Source organism: Epinephelus lanceolatus, chromosome 12 (assembly GCF_041903045.1).
Source record: "Epinephelus lanceolatus isolate andai-2023 chromosome 12, ASM4190304v1, whole genome shotgun sequence".
Taxonomy (NCBI): Eukaryota; Metazoa; Chordata; class Actinopteri; order Perciformes; family Serranidae; genus Epinephelus; species Epinephelus lanceolatus.
Window position 1 is genome coordinate 14453420 of NC_135745.1, and position 17467 is coordinate 14470886.

The following is a 17467-nucleotide window of genomic DNA, read 5'->3' on the forward strand; positions in this document are numbered from 1 at the left end:
GTTTCTGTGTAAAAAGGCCTTAGATGGTATTAAAACATCTTAAATGTAATTTATAAAAGTCTTAAATATTTTTATCTTGCCTACTGTAGGCAATTATGTTTATTTGAAATGTCTTAGTATCTGGTTGTGGGATGTCAGGAGACCCTGCAAAATGCTTTGTGTCTGATAGGCTTCTATGGATTTTGTGTCACCATCAGACCTGTAAAAAACACCTTCACTACTGTTAGCTACAGTAAGTTAATGGTCGTCACATAATGGGCAAGTTTCAGCCTTAGCAAAGACTGAAATGAAATTCATCATTTTAATTGCTTAATTCATCTCTGTCACATGCGTCACTTATCCAGGTCCAGGCCGCATTAATTTAATGTTAACAATATTTATAATATTCATTCATTTCCCATAACCGCTTATCCTCTTGAGGGTCACAGGGGGATTGGAGCCTATCCCAGCTGACATCTGGCAGGAGGCAGGGTACACCCTGGACAGGTCGCCAGACTATCACAGGACTGACATGTAGAGACAGACAACCATTCACGCTCACATTTACACCTACAGCCAATTTAGAGTCACCAATTAACCTGCATGTCTCTGGATTGTGGGAGGAAACCGGAGTACCCAGAGAAAACTCACGCTGACACAGGGAGAACATGCAAACTCTGCACAGAAGAGCTCCCACACCAAGCTATCAAACGATCAGTATAATATACTGATGGAAAATACTGAAATAAAAGAACAGAAAAGAAGTCCAGTCCATATAATCACTACTCATTTTCCATCATACTCTCATATTCTGGTTTGCATGATTATGAAACTTGTTTTCAACTGTGTCCTGTGTGGCATTAAAAAGGTCTTAAAAAGTTAATTTTAATACAATAACTGAACCTGACAGACTGACAGAGGTCAAAGCCTCAGGTTACCTGGTACCAGGTTACATTAGGTAAAATCCCAAGTGAGAAACTGTTCGATCTCATCAGTCTGTGATATTCAGCATGTTGCAATAATTAGTCTTTGCCTAATTTACTTTCACAAAGCATTCATTCTAATGCTGACAAAGACATAAACTTAGGTATACTATACCACTTTCTGCATCCCAGAAATGTCTTCCATTTCCCAAAAGTGTAGTCACCACCAAAACACAACAGACATGCACTTGTTTTTACATTACATCATGTTACATTCGGCAGATGCTTGTTCTCATTGGGAGCAATTCAAGGTTCAGTCTTGCTCAAGGACACATCGACATTTGGACAGGAAAGTCTGGGATTCGACCACCAACACTGATGATTAATGGCCAACTTGTTGCATCATCTAAGCCGCAATCTCAGAACTCGTCAGCTGTCGGTCTGGCAACGATAAAGCCACTGAGGGACACAGCCAGTATTTCGGGAAATCTGGATACCCGGGCCAAGACTTTCTGTCATTTCAGCTTATCTCTACGAACAGATATCTGCTTATGAATGCAAGTAAATTTAGAAAAAAACCCAAGATAAAACATTTACAGACGATAGTCGATGGTTTCCGAGATGGCATTTTGGCCAAAGTATTCCACCTCCTCACACAGACAGTCCACCTTCAAACGTGATTGGTCAATACTACTCGGACTACAAACGCAAACCAGAACATCTCCAAAACCAAAATCTTGTCCCATTGCCTACAGATTCTGCATACCTATGCAATTATCTGTATAGAGACTACCTGAGCTTTAGCTGCCCAGTCATCAGTTTATTTTCAGCCACTTAATATACAATATCTGGAGAGACACAAAAGATAAGCAAGCAACAACACTGAACTACAACAACATTCATTTGTTTACAGCCTTTTCAAACCTTCAGGGAATCATTCTGTGCTTTTTCCTCAGAGAAAAAAGGTGAAAAGAACATCACACCTTTATCCTTGAACACCGAACTAACCTGCAGTAAAAATGAGTATAATGACAAACCACGGTTTCAGGCAGTTGAAAGGTGCATTTTTGCTTACATTTTAGTCGCTTGGCTGCCAGTCTCTCAGCTGCTAAACACACAGGGACTCTTTCATATTGTAATACTGGAAGGCGATTAAACACGCAGTGGCTTTACGGCCCTGCGGGGTAGCTTGTTTCACACGCTGACTTCCTTGAATCTCATCACCAGTGACTCGCTCTCGTTGTTCCGGCTAACAAGTCATCGGAGCACCATCTGTGGCTGTTTAAATATGTATTTCTACTTTGTTGTCATTTAGCACCACCTCCATTATGAACAGTGAGCTGTCTGCAGGGGGTGGGGAGGCGGGATGTAAAGCTTGGTCTGAAACCTGTGGCTGGGATCCCTCCACCTCTGCAGTCCTAACTTAATATGCTGCTGTGGTTTATGGTCTGTGCATGATGAGTGTGCTGCTGGGTCAGAGCAGGCGAGATAAACAGATAGACAGAGAGAGAGAGAGAAATATACAGCGAGGGAGAGAAAATGATCAAGGCAAAAGAAAAACTAATGTAATTTCCTATTTTACATATTTAATAGGTTGTAAAACATGTTCCATATATATTTTTTTTTTTCATTTAACGGCAGAAATGTATCACAGACATTTTCTCATCATCATTAAACAGCTGTGACGGAAGCCTCTGCAAAGCAACACAATGAGGGGTGTTATGAGTAACTGTAGGTCTCAGAGGCTCAAAGATGCATAGTCATGCACACCTCCAAAACTGAGACTGTCCCTCCAAGATGAACGACAAGTCTCCTGTTCTTCCAACATTGGTAACCATGACCACGATCATTCCATAACCTTAAAGGTATACTGTGGATGGTTGTCGGTTGCACGTACACGCCCATAAACATCCCAAACACAGAAAATAAGAAAATACAGGCAGATGGCAGAGTTTCTGCAGAAAAATACATAGCCACACACTTTTATTCGTTCAGAAGTGGTGACTGAGGAGGATTACTTACATTGTTTTTAGAAAAAAACCTGCGTAGTATACTTTTAACTATATGTATATTGTTGGAACCATAACAGCAGATGTCCCCTTACCTTAAGGTAGTAGTATTTTAACCCCAGTGCATGATCTTTCCTTAAACCTAGCCAAACCTTAACCACAGCGTTGTCCCATCGTAAAACTGATTTATCATTTGACAGTAATGGAAAACACAGAGAAACTATGTCTTCCTGACATAAGTGTCAGATCAGAAACACAACAATAATGCATTTTGTTGTGTTAATTGAAGGACTTGTTGCCAAAATCCCAACAATGCATCAGGGCGATCCGATCGTCCATCGGCGATAGAAGGGTTGTTTCACGATGTCTTCTTTAAATGACAATGCAATCGCGAGGTGTGGGGGGAGACAGCATGTGTGTGGAGCATGCTGACAAGATCGAGGCTGAACGAGGCTGAGTGAGAGGAGACAGAGGGAGGCTGCTTAGTGAGAGAGCGGGGGGTGCACTTCCGCGTTGTAGTTTTCTGTAAAAATGTCCGTGAAAAATCCCTGCGATGTGAAAAATACATGCCGAGCAGTCACTGGTGCACGGAGCGGAGTCCGCGTGGTCGTAAAATCTGAGCTTTGCGCGCACAGGGCTTGTGGACGTCCGCTTTGAGTCCGCACGGACCTCCGCGGAATCCGTTCCGCATATGTTCCGCCCGAGTATGTTCGGGCCTTAACGCACATGTCGCGGAGCAGTGAACAAACCAAACAACACACTGTCAGGAGAAATTGAAAAGATATGCCGTCTATGTAAAGTCAACTTGCTAATTAAGGAGCCATTACATGTTCAAGAGTTTTATAAAGCTGCTGAAACGCCAAAGAGAGGCTATAAGTGAACGTTTCAGCGGCGACGCGTAATGACCCCCCCCCGGTGATGACATTGTTCATTGGCGATTTCACTAGATGGCGATAGGACGATAGGATATGGACAAGATTGCCTAACTCTAGTTGATTTAACTTGTGTATGGCAGGTATGAAACAGAAAAAAGGGTTATATGTCATGAATGCGTTCTAAGGATCAATTTAAAAAAAATGTCAAGAATCAAAGCTGGATTTCCATTTCTAATAAGATTCATGATTTTGTTTACAAAATCTTTGATCAAATACACATAATCCATCAAATATATGGGCAATATTTGATCATTGATCCATCTATTAACATCCATCCATTTTTATCCACTTATCCAGGGCCAGGTCGCAGGGGCAGCAGGCCAAGCAAAGCACCCCAGACATCCCTCTCTCAAACGTTTTCCAGCTCCTCCTGGGAGACCCCAAGGTGTTCCCAGGTCAGATGAGATATGGAATCTCTCCAGGGTGTTCTGGGTCTGCCCCGGGGCCTCCTACCAGTGGGACATGCCCTGAACACCTCTAACGGGAGGCACCCAGTAGGCATCCTGATCAGTTGCCCGAACCACCTCAACTGCCCCCTTTCTACATGAAGGAGCAGTGGTTCTATCCAAGTTCCCTTTGGATGTCCCAGCTCCTTACCCTATCTCTAAGGCTGGGCCCAACCATCCCATGGAGGAAACTCATTTCAGCCACAATCTCATTTTTTCTGTCACTATCCAAAGCTCATGGCCCTCATAAGTGAGGGTTGGGACGTAGATGGACCAGTTAATCGAAAGCTTCGCCTTCTGGCTCAGCTCCCTCTTCACCACCACAGTCTGGCGCATCGCCTGCATCATTGCAGATGCTGCACCAAACCGACCGATCCATCTCACACTCCATTCTACCATCACTCGTGAACAAGACCCCCAGATACTTGAACTCCCCTGCTTGAGGCAGTAACTCTCTCCCAAGCCAGAGGGGGCAATCCGGTTTCCAGCAAAAAACCATGGCCTCAGATTTAGAGGTGCTGACTCTAATCCCAACCGCTTCACACACGGCTGCAAACCACCCCAGTGCATGCTGGAGGTCACGGTGTGATGAAGCTAACAGAACCAGCTCATCTGCAAAAAGTAGAGATACAACTCTGAGGTTCCCAAAGCCGACCCTTTCCTCCCCCTGGCTGCACCTCTAGATGCTATATTAGCTATATTTGATCAAATAGCTAATATCATGGTGCTTTCACTGAAAAGACCTCTTCTCAGGACAGTGTGGGCATGTACAGAGTGTGTTTGTCCTGAATCCCTTGTTAGCGTTGGTGAAGAAGCCATGGTGGGTCAAACTACATCTTTATAATGCTTGTTGGTACATGAATTCAGGTGACCTCATTAAGCTCCACCCACCTTCAACCCCGGCAGAGGTACAGACAGAGGAAGTAAAAACACCTGCAGGGGAGTGCAGGGCTAGTAAATAAACTGTCTCAAAATATGGAGTCAAAAAAAGGATGGAAACTATACAAGTAGACCTCCTCTTTCAGGAGAAGTTTGTGTTTGATATACAAATTCTGAAAAAGATGCAAAGATGTTAAATACTACTGGCTGTAAGCTGAACAGGTTCACAAAATATTCCTAGACCCTGTATCAGCTGCAACCAAATATAAACACCTTCAGATGAAACCACAGTGCGAGACGGAAGTGAGCAGCGGGAGAGTGAATACACGCAGAGTGAGAAAGGGATATGGACATGAAACAGGGAGAAAAAAAATATGCATATATAGGTAGAGAAACTAGAAAGGAAGGAGGAGGATGGAAAAGAGGAAGAATTGAGAAGAAAATGCGACACAGCAGCAGGAGGGCGGAAATCCAGGTAGAAGAGGGGAAAGGAAAAAATTGCGGGTATGAAAATAAATAAAGACAAATGTGTCGGGAGGATAAAGGAGGAGGGAGCCTGACAGGAAACAACAGGAAGAGAAAGATGAGTCGGAAAAGAGAGGACCGAAAGTTAGCAGCAGATCTGAGTCAGGAAGAGCAGAAGAGACACAACAGGAGGGGGAAAAAGGGAGAATCGGATGTTTTGGTGAGACTGTGGATGTTTCTTTCATGGGGGAAGGATGGATGAGGAGCTATACTCTAAGAATGTTGTCTTCATACACACGCCTCTTTTCCTCCTCACTCATCTCCTCATTCCTTCCTTCATCTGTCTGTAACCAACTGTAGAAGACGCAATCTGTCTCTCTCGGTGCCATTTTCAAGCCGATGGTTGTAATATTAAACTGCAGCAGGAGGATCCGACTCGAAAACACTTTTGGTATCATTACGCTGCAAGTGCGGGTATAATATCCTTGCTAAAGTGAAAAATGGGGATTCCTAAAGATATTAACATCCAGTTTTACCCTTTCCTTTCAAGTAGTTTATCTAATTCCACACTATTAGACCGTATCTCATGTACTCTTAGTGAAGAATTCAAACCTAAGAATCCATGTTTTATAGCCTCATGATCCCTTTGTTTTTTGAAACTCTGAGAGGTCCACTGGAATTTAAAATAAAGATTTGTGGGTTTGACTGCACACCATAAGTTTGTATGTGCGGTGGGGTTGAAGACAGGTGGATGTGAGGAGAAAGAGAGACTGGAGACAGTAAAGTAAGAGGATGGAAACTGCTCTGCACGCATGTTGCAATATCTTGAAGAACAAAGGCAGGAAGTCACGAAACTGGCAAACAGGGTTAAATGAAGAAGAGAAAATGAGGACAAGAGATCATTGTGTCGTGGAAGCCGAGAATAACACAGCAAAGGGATGAAGGACTTTTTCCGCCATCTGTTTCAATTACATAGAAGCGTACAACACTGCCCTCCTCTCTCCTCCCTTCATCCTGTTTCTCCCCATCTCTCCACTTGGATTTCCCTCCCTCTCTCCCTCTCTCCTGTGGCAGGGAAGCATAACAGCAACGCACCACTTCATATCCACACACTGACACAGCTTGAGACCTGGAAACTGCCTCATGTTGATGTCAAACATGACTCTGTGGCACTTACGGAAAGAAAAACTGTTATCTCCCCTTAACAGAAATCACAGACCCCAAACCAGCAACCTCTCAGTCCCAACCCAAACCTCTCCAACCTGCATACAACCGCTTTTCTCTCTCACACACCTTCACACTCTGGCGGGGTGTGAGAGCACAAAAATGTGGCTCAGTCCCAGGATGCTCATCATGCTGCACTGAGCACTAAATTAACCAGAATGAAAACAGATAACCTTGTTTTATGCACACGGTGGATGAACTGGCTTCTAATAGTGGCGATAATGCTTCTTTCTGCCCACTGAGGATAAAAACACACAGCTGAGACCTCTCACTGCCAAACACACAGCTCTGTGAATTACAAACCCTCTCTGCAGCAGTGTCAGAAAATGCAAAGCTTTCCAGGAAGAAGTGAGATCAGTAAAACACGTGTTTAAAACATGGTATAATAAATAAGACGAGGGCCTTGCATAAAAGTTATATCCTACATATTAGACATGGTTTGCTTTACAGCTACTGCAAAAATAACGACCTTAATTATTGTTAGAAGTGATCAAGTTATTATAAATACGCTAATATTTAATGATTATTCACATCATATCGCCTTAATTATCCTTATTTCTCTTTAACAACCGATAACTGATGCGCAACCAATAGGTGCAAAACCGCACAGCCCTACAACAAAATCCTAGAAAACTGCACTTATAGTAAGTAAATGAGACACACTGCGCAAATGTCTTATTCCAGAAATCAGAGGGTTTGCAATTTCCCAGGCTGAATGACAGAGGGATGAAACCCCATTTTACAGCCGCCCCTCCGGGTCTGCGCTGCCCGGACTCGCTAGGTCTCCTCCGGGGAAAGTAAAAAAGCGCACAGCCCGCTCACCTTCTCCGGTTGTCCCGTACGAGCTGGAGAGAAGCAGGACGACCTGAGCGATAATCCCAGCGACTCTTTTAGTCCCAAAATCCATGATGATGAAGCGGCGGGAAGGCTGCAGAGAAGCCCGGCGGCTGCTGGAGGAGAGAGACGGCCAACCTCTCCTCTCCAGCTCCAAGAGAGATCTCCTCAAACCCGACTGAGGGGAGAGAGGGAGGAAGGAAGGAGGGAGAGGGAGGGAGAGGGAGAGAGAGAGATGGTATAAATATGTGGTCACTGCTCCAACTTCAGTGCGCCTCCTCCTCCTCCTCCTCCTCCGAAAACCCCCTCTTCAGTCACTGTGTTGAATAAAAGCGGTCTCCAGACCCTCTGCAATGCCAAACTGGGTCCTCCACTTCATCTTCTACTGAGTGTGCTGCTGACAACTAACCAGCGACAGGTCACCATTTACAATCCATCACCCAGGACACAGTCTTGACTGACTGGTACAAACCAAGGTGACAAATTCTAGTGTGGTATTTTGAAAAAGTCTGTATCTCTAGATGATATTTCAACATGATAACTATTCCCAAGTGGCATCTTATTCACAGTTATCAACCTTCAATGACACCAACTGTCGATACAAAGAATGAAAAAAATCTTGTCACACTGAAGAACTCTACCTCTTTCATCAACTTTACTATAGTGACCATCATCACTATCATCAAAACTTCAGATTATACTTTAATACTACAGCCCACTTATCGGAGGAAAGTGTTGGCATATGTTTCTGCCGACACATTCTCACCCTGACCTCCTCACATATTGATGTTTGGTCATGGACTTTCGTGCAAGCTACCCTGGGTGCTTTGATTGTTGATGTTTTGGGACACCCAGTCAAGTTCTGCCTGTTACATGCATTGTCTTCTTTCAAAATACACCTCTGCTTTCAGAGGAAATTTAACATTTACATACAGACTCTTTCAGAATAAAAGCACTACAACAGAGCAATTAGACTTTTTTTCCCTTCAACATCAAAAACGTGGTTAAGTTTAGGCAACAAAAACATGTGGTTTGGTTTAGGAAAAAAGAACAGGGTTTGGCCTTAGAATCTTTCGGGATTCGAACACTGCTCTCTCGGGTGAAAGTCGGTGTTTGTTGGACCCATTCACCTCCCCTCCTGTCCACCCCTGTTGGACTTTCGCTGCCTTAACTTTCATCCTTGTTCCCACCAGACGCTGTTAAACTATAACGGCAACCGGCCTCTTATCAGTACAACGCTAAAGGATGCCTTTTTCCGTTGGTTTCTGACACCGCAAGTCACTGGCCATGTGACTTTCGACGACTTCAGTGTGAGACTGGGCTCTTTCTGCAAACTGTGAATACATTCTGTTTGTACCATTCATACATATCATCGTAGCAACGTTTCATAAAAGACGCAGTATAAACTGACTTTATCATCAGAAGGTGTAGGGGATGGTGGATGGAGTGACACCAACGTGAGACATTGGCCAAGCTGCAGACAAATGCACAAGATCCACAAACACGAAAACCGGTCGTTTTTTAACGAGTCATTGCTGCGTTTCCATCAATGAAAGTGCTACGAAAAGCGGTTGTTTTTAACCAAGACACCGTTGCATTTTTTGCCAGGTTGGTGCAATAAAAAGCATTTATTTTTTTACACAGTCACTGTGTGTCCAACCAGGATTGTGCCATACCCATACTGGGTATTTTAAGCCAAAACATGATTTTTTTTCCTAACCATAACCAAGTGGTTTTTATGCCTAAACCTTACCACACGTTAGCTAAAGTGTTGCTGAAATGTAAAGAAACATAAAGCTTCCATCTCCACTACATAAAACATACAATGTATCTGTCATATTATCCTGGTGACCGGGTTGCACACTAATATCCTTTCTCAAGTATTCATACCCTGTTTATTCATTACCATCTTCATTATGATCATTGTAGCCAACCAGTTTGACAACAACTTCTTCATCCTTCCCCTCTTCCCTCTGATTGCTGCAGGTCTGCAGCTGGCACATTGCTTTGCACTCTAGTTTGCTGGCAATGCAGGAGCAGTCTGGAAGCTTACAGATCTGATCACATGCACCTGGCTATAGTAGCTGGGGGTCACCACATGCAGTCTAACATCAACATACCTGGAAGACTAAGGGGAAAGATATTTCTCATCCATTTCAGGGAGGAGCCCAAATGTCCAGAAATTTCCGTTATATATTTATACTATCTCATTATTAGAGCAAGATGGTACTTTTATTTATTGTGTTTATTAAAATCATACCTTTGTCATCAGCTGCCCATCCATGCTGAACCATGACTCCATCGCTCTGCATTCTTGACATTTTTTCAGCATATATCAAACACTACTATTGACAGACCGTTTCCTCCTTTGTGCAATGCTAGGTTAAGCACAGAACCAGCAGTCTCTCCAAAATCTTGCCATCACCTTTCAGTCTCTGAGCAAGGCTCATTTCATCAATGATGCATGCAGTGTTCTCCAATATCTTAAACTGCTGATGCTGATTTCTCTAACTCTCTTGTAAGAGCTGCCCTGATAGTTTTTCTTTAAAGGTTCTGTATGTGATATTCAGAGCATTAATACAGCAGCAAACCACTATTTGAGTTGTAAAGATGAAGTGGAGTAATGGTGTCCTAAGCAGAGAATGAAGGCACTCTCCCTCTGTGTGTGCTGTAATCTGAGCTTCTCTGTGGTTTGTTGTGGTAAGACGGTTCGGCCATGCATCTGAATGTTTGTGCATGTGTGTGTCCCACTGGCTAGCTAATCATCGCTGCTCTGCACTGTGCTTACATGGTGATTACCACTGATACTGGGACGATATTGTCGTGGGAGGATAACGCCCACCCTCTGGTTTCCCCCTTGTTAGCACCTTAGCTCAGTCAGCACTGTTGCCATTGTATAACGCTGTTCATGGAGTTAGAACTGTTAGTTGCTCGACACCAGCTCAGCCACCTCCACATTGAGAACCATGTACAAACCAATCATACGCTCTGAATTTAGCATAGAGCCCCTTTAAACATTACATCAGAACATAAATAACTTGTAACTTTTAAAAGATTTATTTAATTATCGTTATATTGGCCCATTTTTAAGATATAAATTATACCTCTAGGCTACTATGTATATTTGATCATCCTTGCTTACAGAATGCAGACTACATTATTTATTTTTATGCAGACTACATTATGTGACACTGAACCTACAACCTTTCCTGGTTCTAGAACTGTTAATGATGCCATTTAGTTTGAAATCTAAACAAAAATACTGCACTCTCTGAGCAAAATGGCTGCTGCCAGCTATTTCCCCTCTATTCATGACAAAACAGCAGAAAACAAGAAAACCTGGGCACTTTTTGACCCTAAACCCACACAGCTGAACTTTCTGACCAGCAGTTCCTCTACAGACTCTTTTAACAAGGACTGCAAAGCTGGCGCCAATCATAACAGCTCAACCAGTCAGCAGGTTGAAGCTAAAGCAGCCTGGACGGCATCGGGGTGTTTGGCAGTGCCTGATTACCAGCCTCTTGAGGTCTTCAGCATGACAGCAGAGGTTCCTGGTTCAGCTTCATGGAGCGAGGAAGACGAACTGTGTGAGCTTAACATCAGGCTGAAAGAAATCGAGTTACGCAACATGATAGGAGACACTCCTGGCATCCCGCAGTGTAAGTAGACATTCATAATAATTACCTGTGCTGCTATCAGACAGTTTAATAGCGCACTTTAGAGCCAGGGGGGTCAGTAGAGCTGGTTGTTGTGCATTTTTTAATGTGGATTATCATCAGTATAACTATCATTCAGTCATGATCAATAGAGTTAGAAAGGTTAACGATCTCTTCAGCTCATTTGAGTCTGCTTCTCAGGACAAATGCCATGTACTGGAAAAGAGATTTTGAAGAACAGAAGTGATGCTGTAATTTGTATATTTCTATTCAAGTTTAACTATGCACTAATATTTATTTTCTGTCTGTCTCTCTTTCTTTCAGTTAAATTTGTGAGGAACATCAGGTGCTACAAAACAGCCAGGCAGATGAGGAGAAAACCAGTGGGAACAGCAAGAAGACATTGTTTTTAGTGGACTTAGTTACTTGTTTATTTTAACAAATAAATACTTGACAATGTTCTAAACCACAATCAACATAGTTGTTAAAGGTGTCTAATTTATGCACTGCTCTGAGTGGCTGATGTCAGTGTCATACAATATGTGCAGCATACAGGTTGCATGTTATAATATTCTGCTTTCAGTTAGTTGTTTTCAGACGAACTTTTGTTCCCTTTGATGCTCCGAGTAAGTGCTCCACCAAATTTTTTTCTTCTTTGTAGTTATTAACCTATGTAATCAGAATAGCAATGTGAGTCTACAGATTTCAAAAACAATATTTTTCTGGCCATGTGACCCCAGTTAGCAGCTAATGGTGCTAACTATGGCAACAGCACTAAACAACTGCAAAAACGCTGACACAGTTGACACAATGACCAAGAGGAAACTGGAGGGTAGTCGCGATGCTTCTCTGACGGCGCTGTCCTGATATCCTGATAACCAGTGTATGAGCGCAGTGCAAAGCTGCGGTGATGATATAGCCAGTGGATTACACACATGATAATAATATTACTTTTTCCAGTAACGAGTAGTGTAACTAATTACTAATGAAAGTTCAGTAATAACGTTACAATTACTCCAAAATCAAACAACTCGTTACAACGTTGCTTTTGTTCTCACATCAATACTAACGTGAAATACAACAATCACATCAGCTGACTCATTTTCGTAATCGTCGTTGCACGTCATAAAGCAGCAAGCTAGTTGGCGGCTGGAAATATTCCCATTACTTTGGTTTTGTCAGGAGGAAAGATGACAAGAACACTGTTGCAGCAGGGAGTCCGACTGAAACTTTTTCTACTGCAAAAAAAAAACCTCCCCAAACCTCCAGTCTGAAACACCTCAGCTACTAACAACACAACAAAAATGAAGCTCCAGGAAAGACACCCCACCAAAGGTGAGCCCTCCTCAGCTGTAGCCCTACACTGGCTACACAACCAACACTGGATTTTAATTGTGGACAGCTGCTGCTGCTACAAAGAAGTGATGAGGCTTGTGGCTTGATATGTGGATGAACTTTTAGGCAGAGCCTTTGGAAAATACTAATCTCAGGCAACAGAAAGCCCCCAAAGTAAACAGAAGCTCTCTAGCATTAGCTACACTTAACAGCGATTACCCTGATATTCACACAGAGGCAAACATCTCAATCTTGGGGAGATAATGCAAATACCAATTTTATGGGGTGTAACGGAAAAGTAATATCACAAGTAGTGTAATGACTTACTGTAATAAGTATAGTAATATTATCACTTCTGAAAAGAGTAACGAGTAATGAGAGATATACTGCATTTTTAGAGTAACGAGCCCAATACTGCCATTACTCCACCATATCTTTACATAGCAAATAGTGATATGCTGCCTTTATAATCTGCACTGCAATTGAATGGAAACTTGGCTACCGGCGTTGGATGTCAAGAGTGACTGTGGTACTGATTATTACAACAGGTGGGTCAGCAACACAGAATCAATACACAGCAGGAGTTTCAGACCAATTTGTGTAACACAGAAGTGCCCAGGGATGAGGTTATGGTGTCATGCTCAACAGATCAGGTCCAGCACTGATTATTAACTGAATACATTTATGGGTGAGAAGCTTTTGGTTATATTCACTGGATGGTCAAGAAAAAGCCTTGAAAACAGAGAGGAGAGGGGAAGACGTGCAGAGAGAGTCAGCAGGGGAATCTGATAATGAAAACCTACTGAGAGTATAGACAGCAGGGGAATCGGATGATAAAAAACCTGTTGAGAGCAAACACAGCGGGGGAATCAGATAGCACTGAAGCCAGAGTCTGAGAGAAACAAGGGATCACACCGTGCTCTAACACACACACACTCTCAACATGAGCCTCACACACCTCGGTGGCCCGCAGACACACCTCACACAGAGAAACCAGCTGGCTGTTTAATGTTCAAATCAGACGGGTGAGAGATTTTAAAACTGCAAACCTGAGATACGTTACAAACACACCAAGAGGAAACAACAGGCCTCTGGTTACAGGGAAGATTTGAAACTTAATCGTAAATCCAGAGAGTCGAACGCAAACGGTGACACACACAGCAGGAGAGTTAGAAAGATAAGGAGAATTAGAAAATAAAAATTACTGAAATCTAAAACCAGGAAAAGGAGCAATGGATAGAGGTCTGATGCTCTTTCAACCAGCACCGTTAAAACAACATGTTTCTGTTAAGGAAAAATAACCTTCTTCTGTTAAAACGACAATGACACCGAAGTGATGCAATCTCAGTTTTGTTTAAAGAAGATAACTTGTCGCTGTGTTTCAAAGATTTGATGAAATCTCTCAGCAGCAATTTGCATCATGTCAAAGAAAAAATGCCATTTATTTGTCTTTGCTAACAGTGTTGTGCTTTTGCAGAGAAGAGTATAAAACGAAAACAGATTTTTACTCCACAAGCTAAAAAGTTAAGTCTTTATCAATATATGTCTGTATTAATGAAGACTGTACAGCTGAAAGAGAAAGTAGATTGTAGCCAAAAAGTTACTCATTGGTAAACCAACACGTTCTCATCCCCAACTTGTCAAATACAGCAGCATGTAAATTGACCCTATAGTACAGTCTGTGATGTTGTATAGATACCCCTCTAGTGTCAATTCTGGATGTGTCAATTCCCTCTTATTACATGTATACAGGGTTTTTAAAACAAACTTCTGTGTTCACAGTTTATAGTCATTAAATTAACAGTGTCTTTTTGAGATGAACGTCTGGTAAGGTTCAGGAAAAGGCCATAGTTTGGGTCAAAAAAAAAAAAAAGTTTGCTCTGAACTTAACTGATGTACATAAGTTAATGGGCTCTAGTTTCCCGGCGCAGCGCAGGGTGGCAAACCCCGCGCAGAGCTAGTTTCGAGCAGCGCAACCCGAGGCGCGCTCAGTTTGGTAGTTTGGCAGACCGAGGTGTGCTGAGATGGGTGTGGCGGCGCAGCAGGGGGAGGTGTCGACAGATCCAGCTTGGCGCAGTGACAGTTTTGTGCCAAAAGGCTTCGCCGAAGGTGCGCTAAAAGCTCATCAGCTGAAACCAGGTCTACTGTCAGCACAGGGGGAGCGCAGCCGGTGTAACCCGAAGTTTGGCTGACCGGCAGACAGTGCGCACACATCACCAAAACCTCACAGGCAGGTTTCCAATAAATAGCCAAAAAACCACTATTCAATGCAACTATCTGCAATCAGCACATAAATGTATCTCTATATCGACTGTCCCGTCACATCTGATGTCAGATCAAAGGGGATTGGCACCGTTTGGCACGTTTAGCACGCGTAATGGAAACCCAACCTGATTTGGTTAACACAGCTGCAAACTAATGAGTTCACATCCCTCTCAGCCAACCACAAACAGCCACAGCATCAGATAGGGAGTATATATGCAGCATCTGTCATCTTAGAAAAGTCAAAAGAAAAGAAACAGAGTGAGACTGCGAGAGAGAAAGAGAGAGCGCGCGCGCATGAGGGAAACGCAACATTGATTTACAATTGTGGTGACCTCCTCCCAGGCTACCTTTGCATCATCAGCCCGTGGAGGTCTGCTTGCAGTTCCGTATATTCGGACACTGCGAGCTTGGACCTCCCGGACCAAAACATCAGTTTCCTCCTGGGAGAAGTTTGGCCATCTGACGCTGCTGCTCTCTTCTGCCATGGCGAATTGAGTAAACTCTCATTACGCCTTCACGTGGCGCATTTAAGGGTGAGGAGAGGGGCTCATTTGATTGGTGTGATGTGTGTAAAACCCACTCCACGCCTTCTCTCCTCCCTCTTTCCGACTTGCGCAGGTAGGAGGGACAGAGGTGGGAAAGAGGAGTAGCTGCGCCAGGCGCACGGTGTGCCAAACTTGCAAAATCCGCCTGGCCACACCCAGTTGGCGAAGCGCAGGTGCGCTGCGCCCCCGCCTCGCCCGGTCTGCAAAACTAGAGCCCAATATGTTATGTCAACTGATGTATGTCACGTAACTATAAAGTCACAAGTTCAAATAACTCTGACTTTTGGTTTCACACAAGACAATAACAGCGGCCTCCCTGGTGAAAGTCCTGTATTGGTTTGACCCCTCAGTCCACCCTGATCGCCTTCCTATGCTGAACTGTCTTCGTCTTTATCTCAGTTGCTCTGAGTGTCCAGCCATGGTGGGGTTTACATTGGAGTTAGCTGAAAGCCCTGTATGTCTCACACAGACACTAAAGGAATCCTTTGGCATCATATCAGACAAAGCACTCAAGAAAAAGCGTCAGTCTCACATGATAGTGCAACCCAGCCTCCCTCATTTACAAGCACAGACTGGCCATCCCTTGAAGTTTCTCTCTGATGTTCGCCAGTCAAACCTGGATGGAGCTCATTTGGTAGACAGTGTAACATCTCGTCTTGTCAGTTTGGAGATTTTAGCAGGAGAAGGAAATCAAACCAAAATGTGAAGACAGCATGGACTTATCTGCATGCGGGGAAATATTCATAGTGACGAGTAATGTAAGTGGCTCAGCCATGTTGATGGATGAAAACTACTGGCTGTCAGTATCAACATTTGCCTCATCAGATGAGAAGACCCATGGCACTCTCATGTCTGTGCGTTAAATATGTAGCTTCAGCCACAATGTGGTTAGTTCAGTGTTAAGACAGGAAGTAGGGGGATATAATACTGGCAGTCCAAAGTAAAAAACAGACCATTCCCTTCCTTTTTCCCCAGGCCCCCTTCATTGCCATTTCCCATCCATCTACCTGGGGCCGCATGCATAAAACTCACAAGTAAAACTGTGTGTATGCATAAAGGCAGAGATACGCATGCGCATTCTTTTCGTCAGATTTATAAAGCCATGCATACACCTGATTCTATTTTAGAAGTCTTGATCATTGTGGTTCTGAGCACACATGCACAAGCCTCATTTCCACATCCACTGTTCACCATAAATGGATGGTGAAATGCCCTGAAACACCTGTTTGCATATCAATACTTTTACCCCTCTCCTACTACTTACACCTGTCAGTGAGAAATACGGTGACAAAAGTGCAGTTTTACTGACTGCGTTGCATTGACAAAGTTCTCTCATTATGCGCCGCTGTGGCAATTTGTAGTGTCCATAACCACTAATTCATCACATTTCTACAAACCATCATCACAGCAAAATCTCAAACATCATCATTATGAGACATCAAAAAGATGATCAGCGATTCATTCACAGTGCTCATGCTGACACTGACTTTCCAGAGTGCTTCACAACAATGAAATTAAAAGACCCTCAACAAGGAGATTAATGTAAATAACAATAATGATGAAATTAATTGCTCCTAAGTAATTTCAAATTAACTTTATAAATGTGCCTTTGCTTGACATTTTACTGACTGAAATTGGCCAACAACCTAAAAACAATGTTACTCTTGTATCATCTCATATTTTATCTCGTCATTATCATATCATCCGCAGTTACCTCAGCTAAAGCTGTGTGAACACCTGGTCTGAGGAATGTGTGAGGTGTACACATTCTCACTGCATATTCTGCCTTTATAAATACCAGTTTATGTGTGGGGAAATGGAGTATGCATGATTTTTGTGCTTACACATCGTTAATGCATCTGGCCCTCGGTGTGAATGGTCAGGCGACTGCTCCGGACTGCTCATGCATCAACTGATAAATCAACACACTTCTGCGTCCAGTGTGTACATTACTTTACTGTTAAGACTGGAG

At 43.2% G+C, this 17467-nt stretch overlaps 1 protein-coding gene across 1 annotated transcript in view; it reads right to left on the reverse strand.

The window, feature by feature from the left end:
* Positions 1-7888, reverse strand: part of LOC117272198 (contactin-associated protein-like 4) — a 153501-nt gene extending 145613 nt beyond the window's left edge. Inside the window, exon 1 of the mRNA XM_033650981.2 lies at positions 7683-7888. Within this exon, the coding sequence (XP_033506872.2) occupies positions 7683-7767 (85 nt within the window). The 5' untranslated portion in view covers positions 7768-7888. The remainder of the gene's footprint in view (positions 1-7682) is intronic.
* Between the last annotated feature and the right edge of the window lie 9579 nt (positions 7889-17467).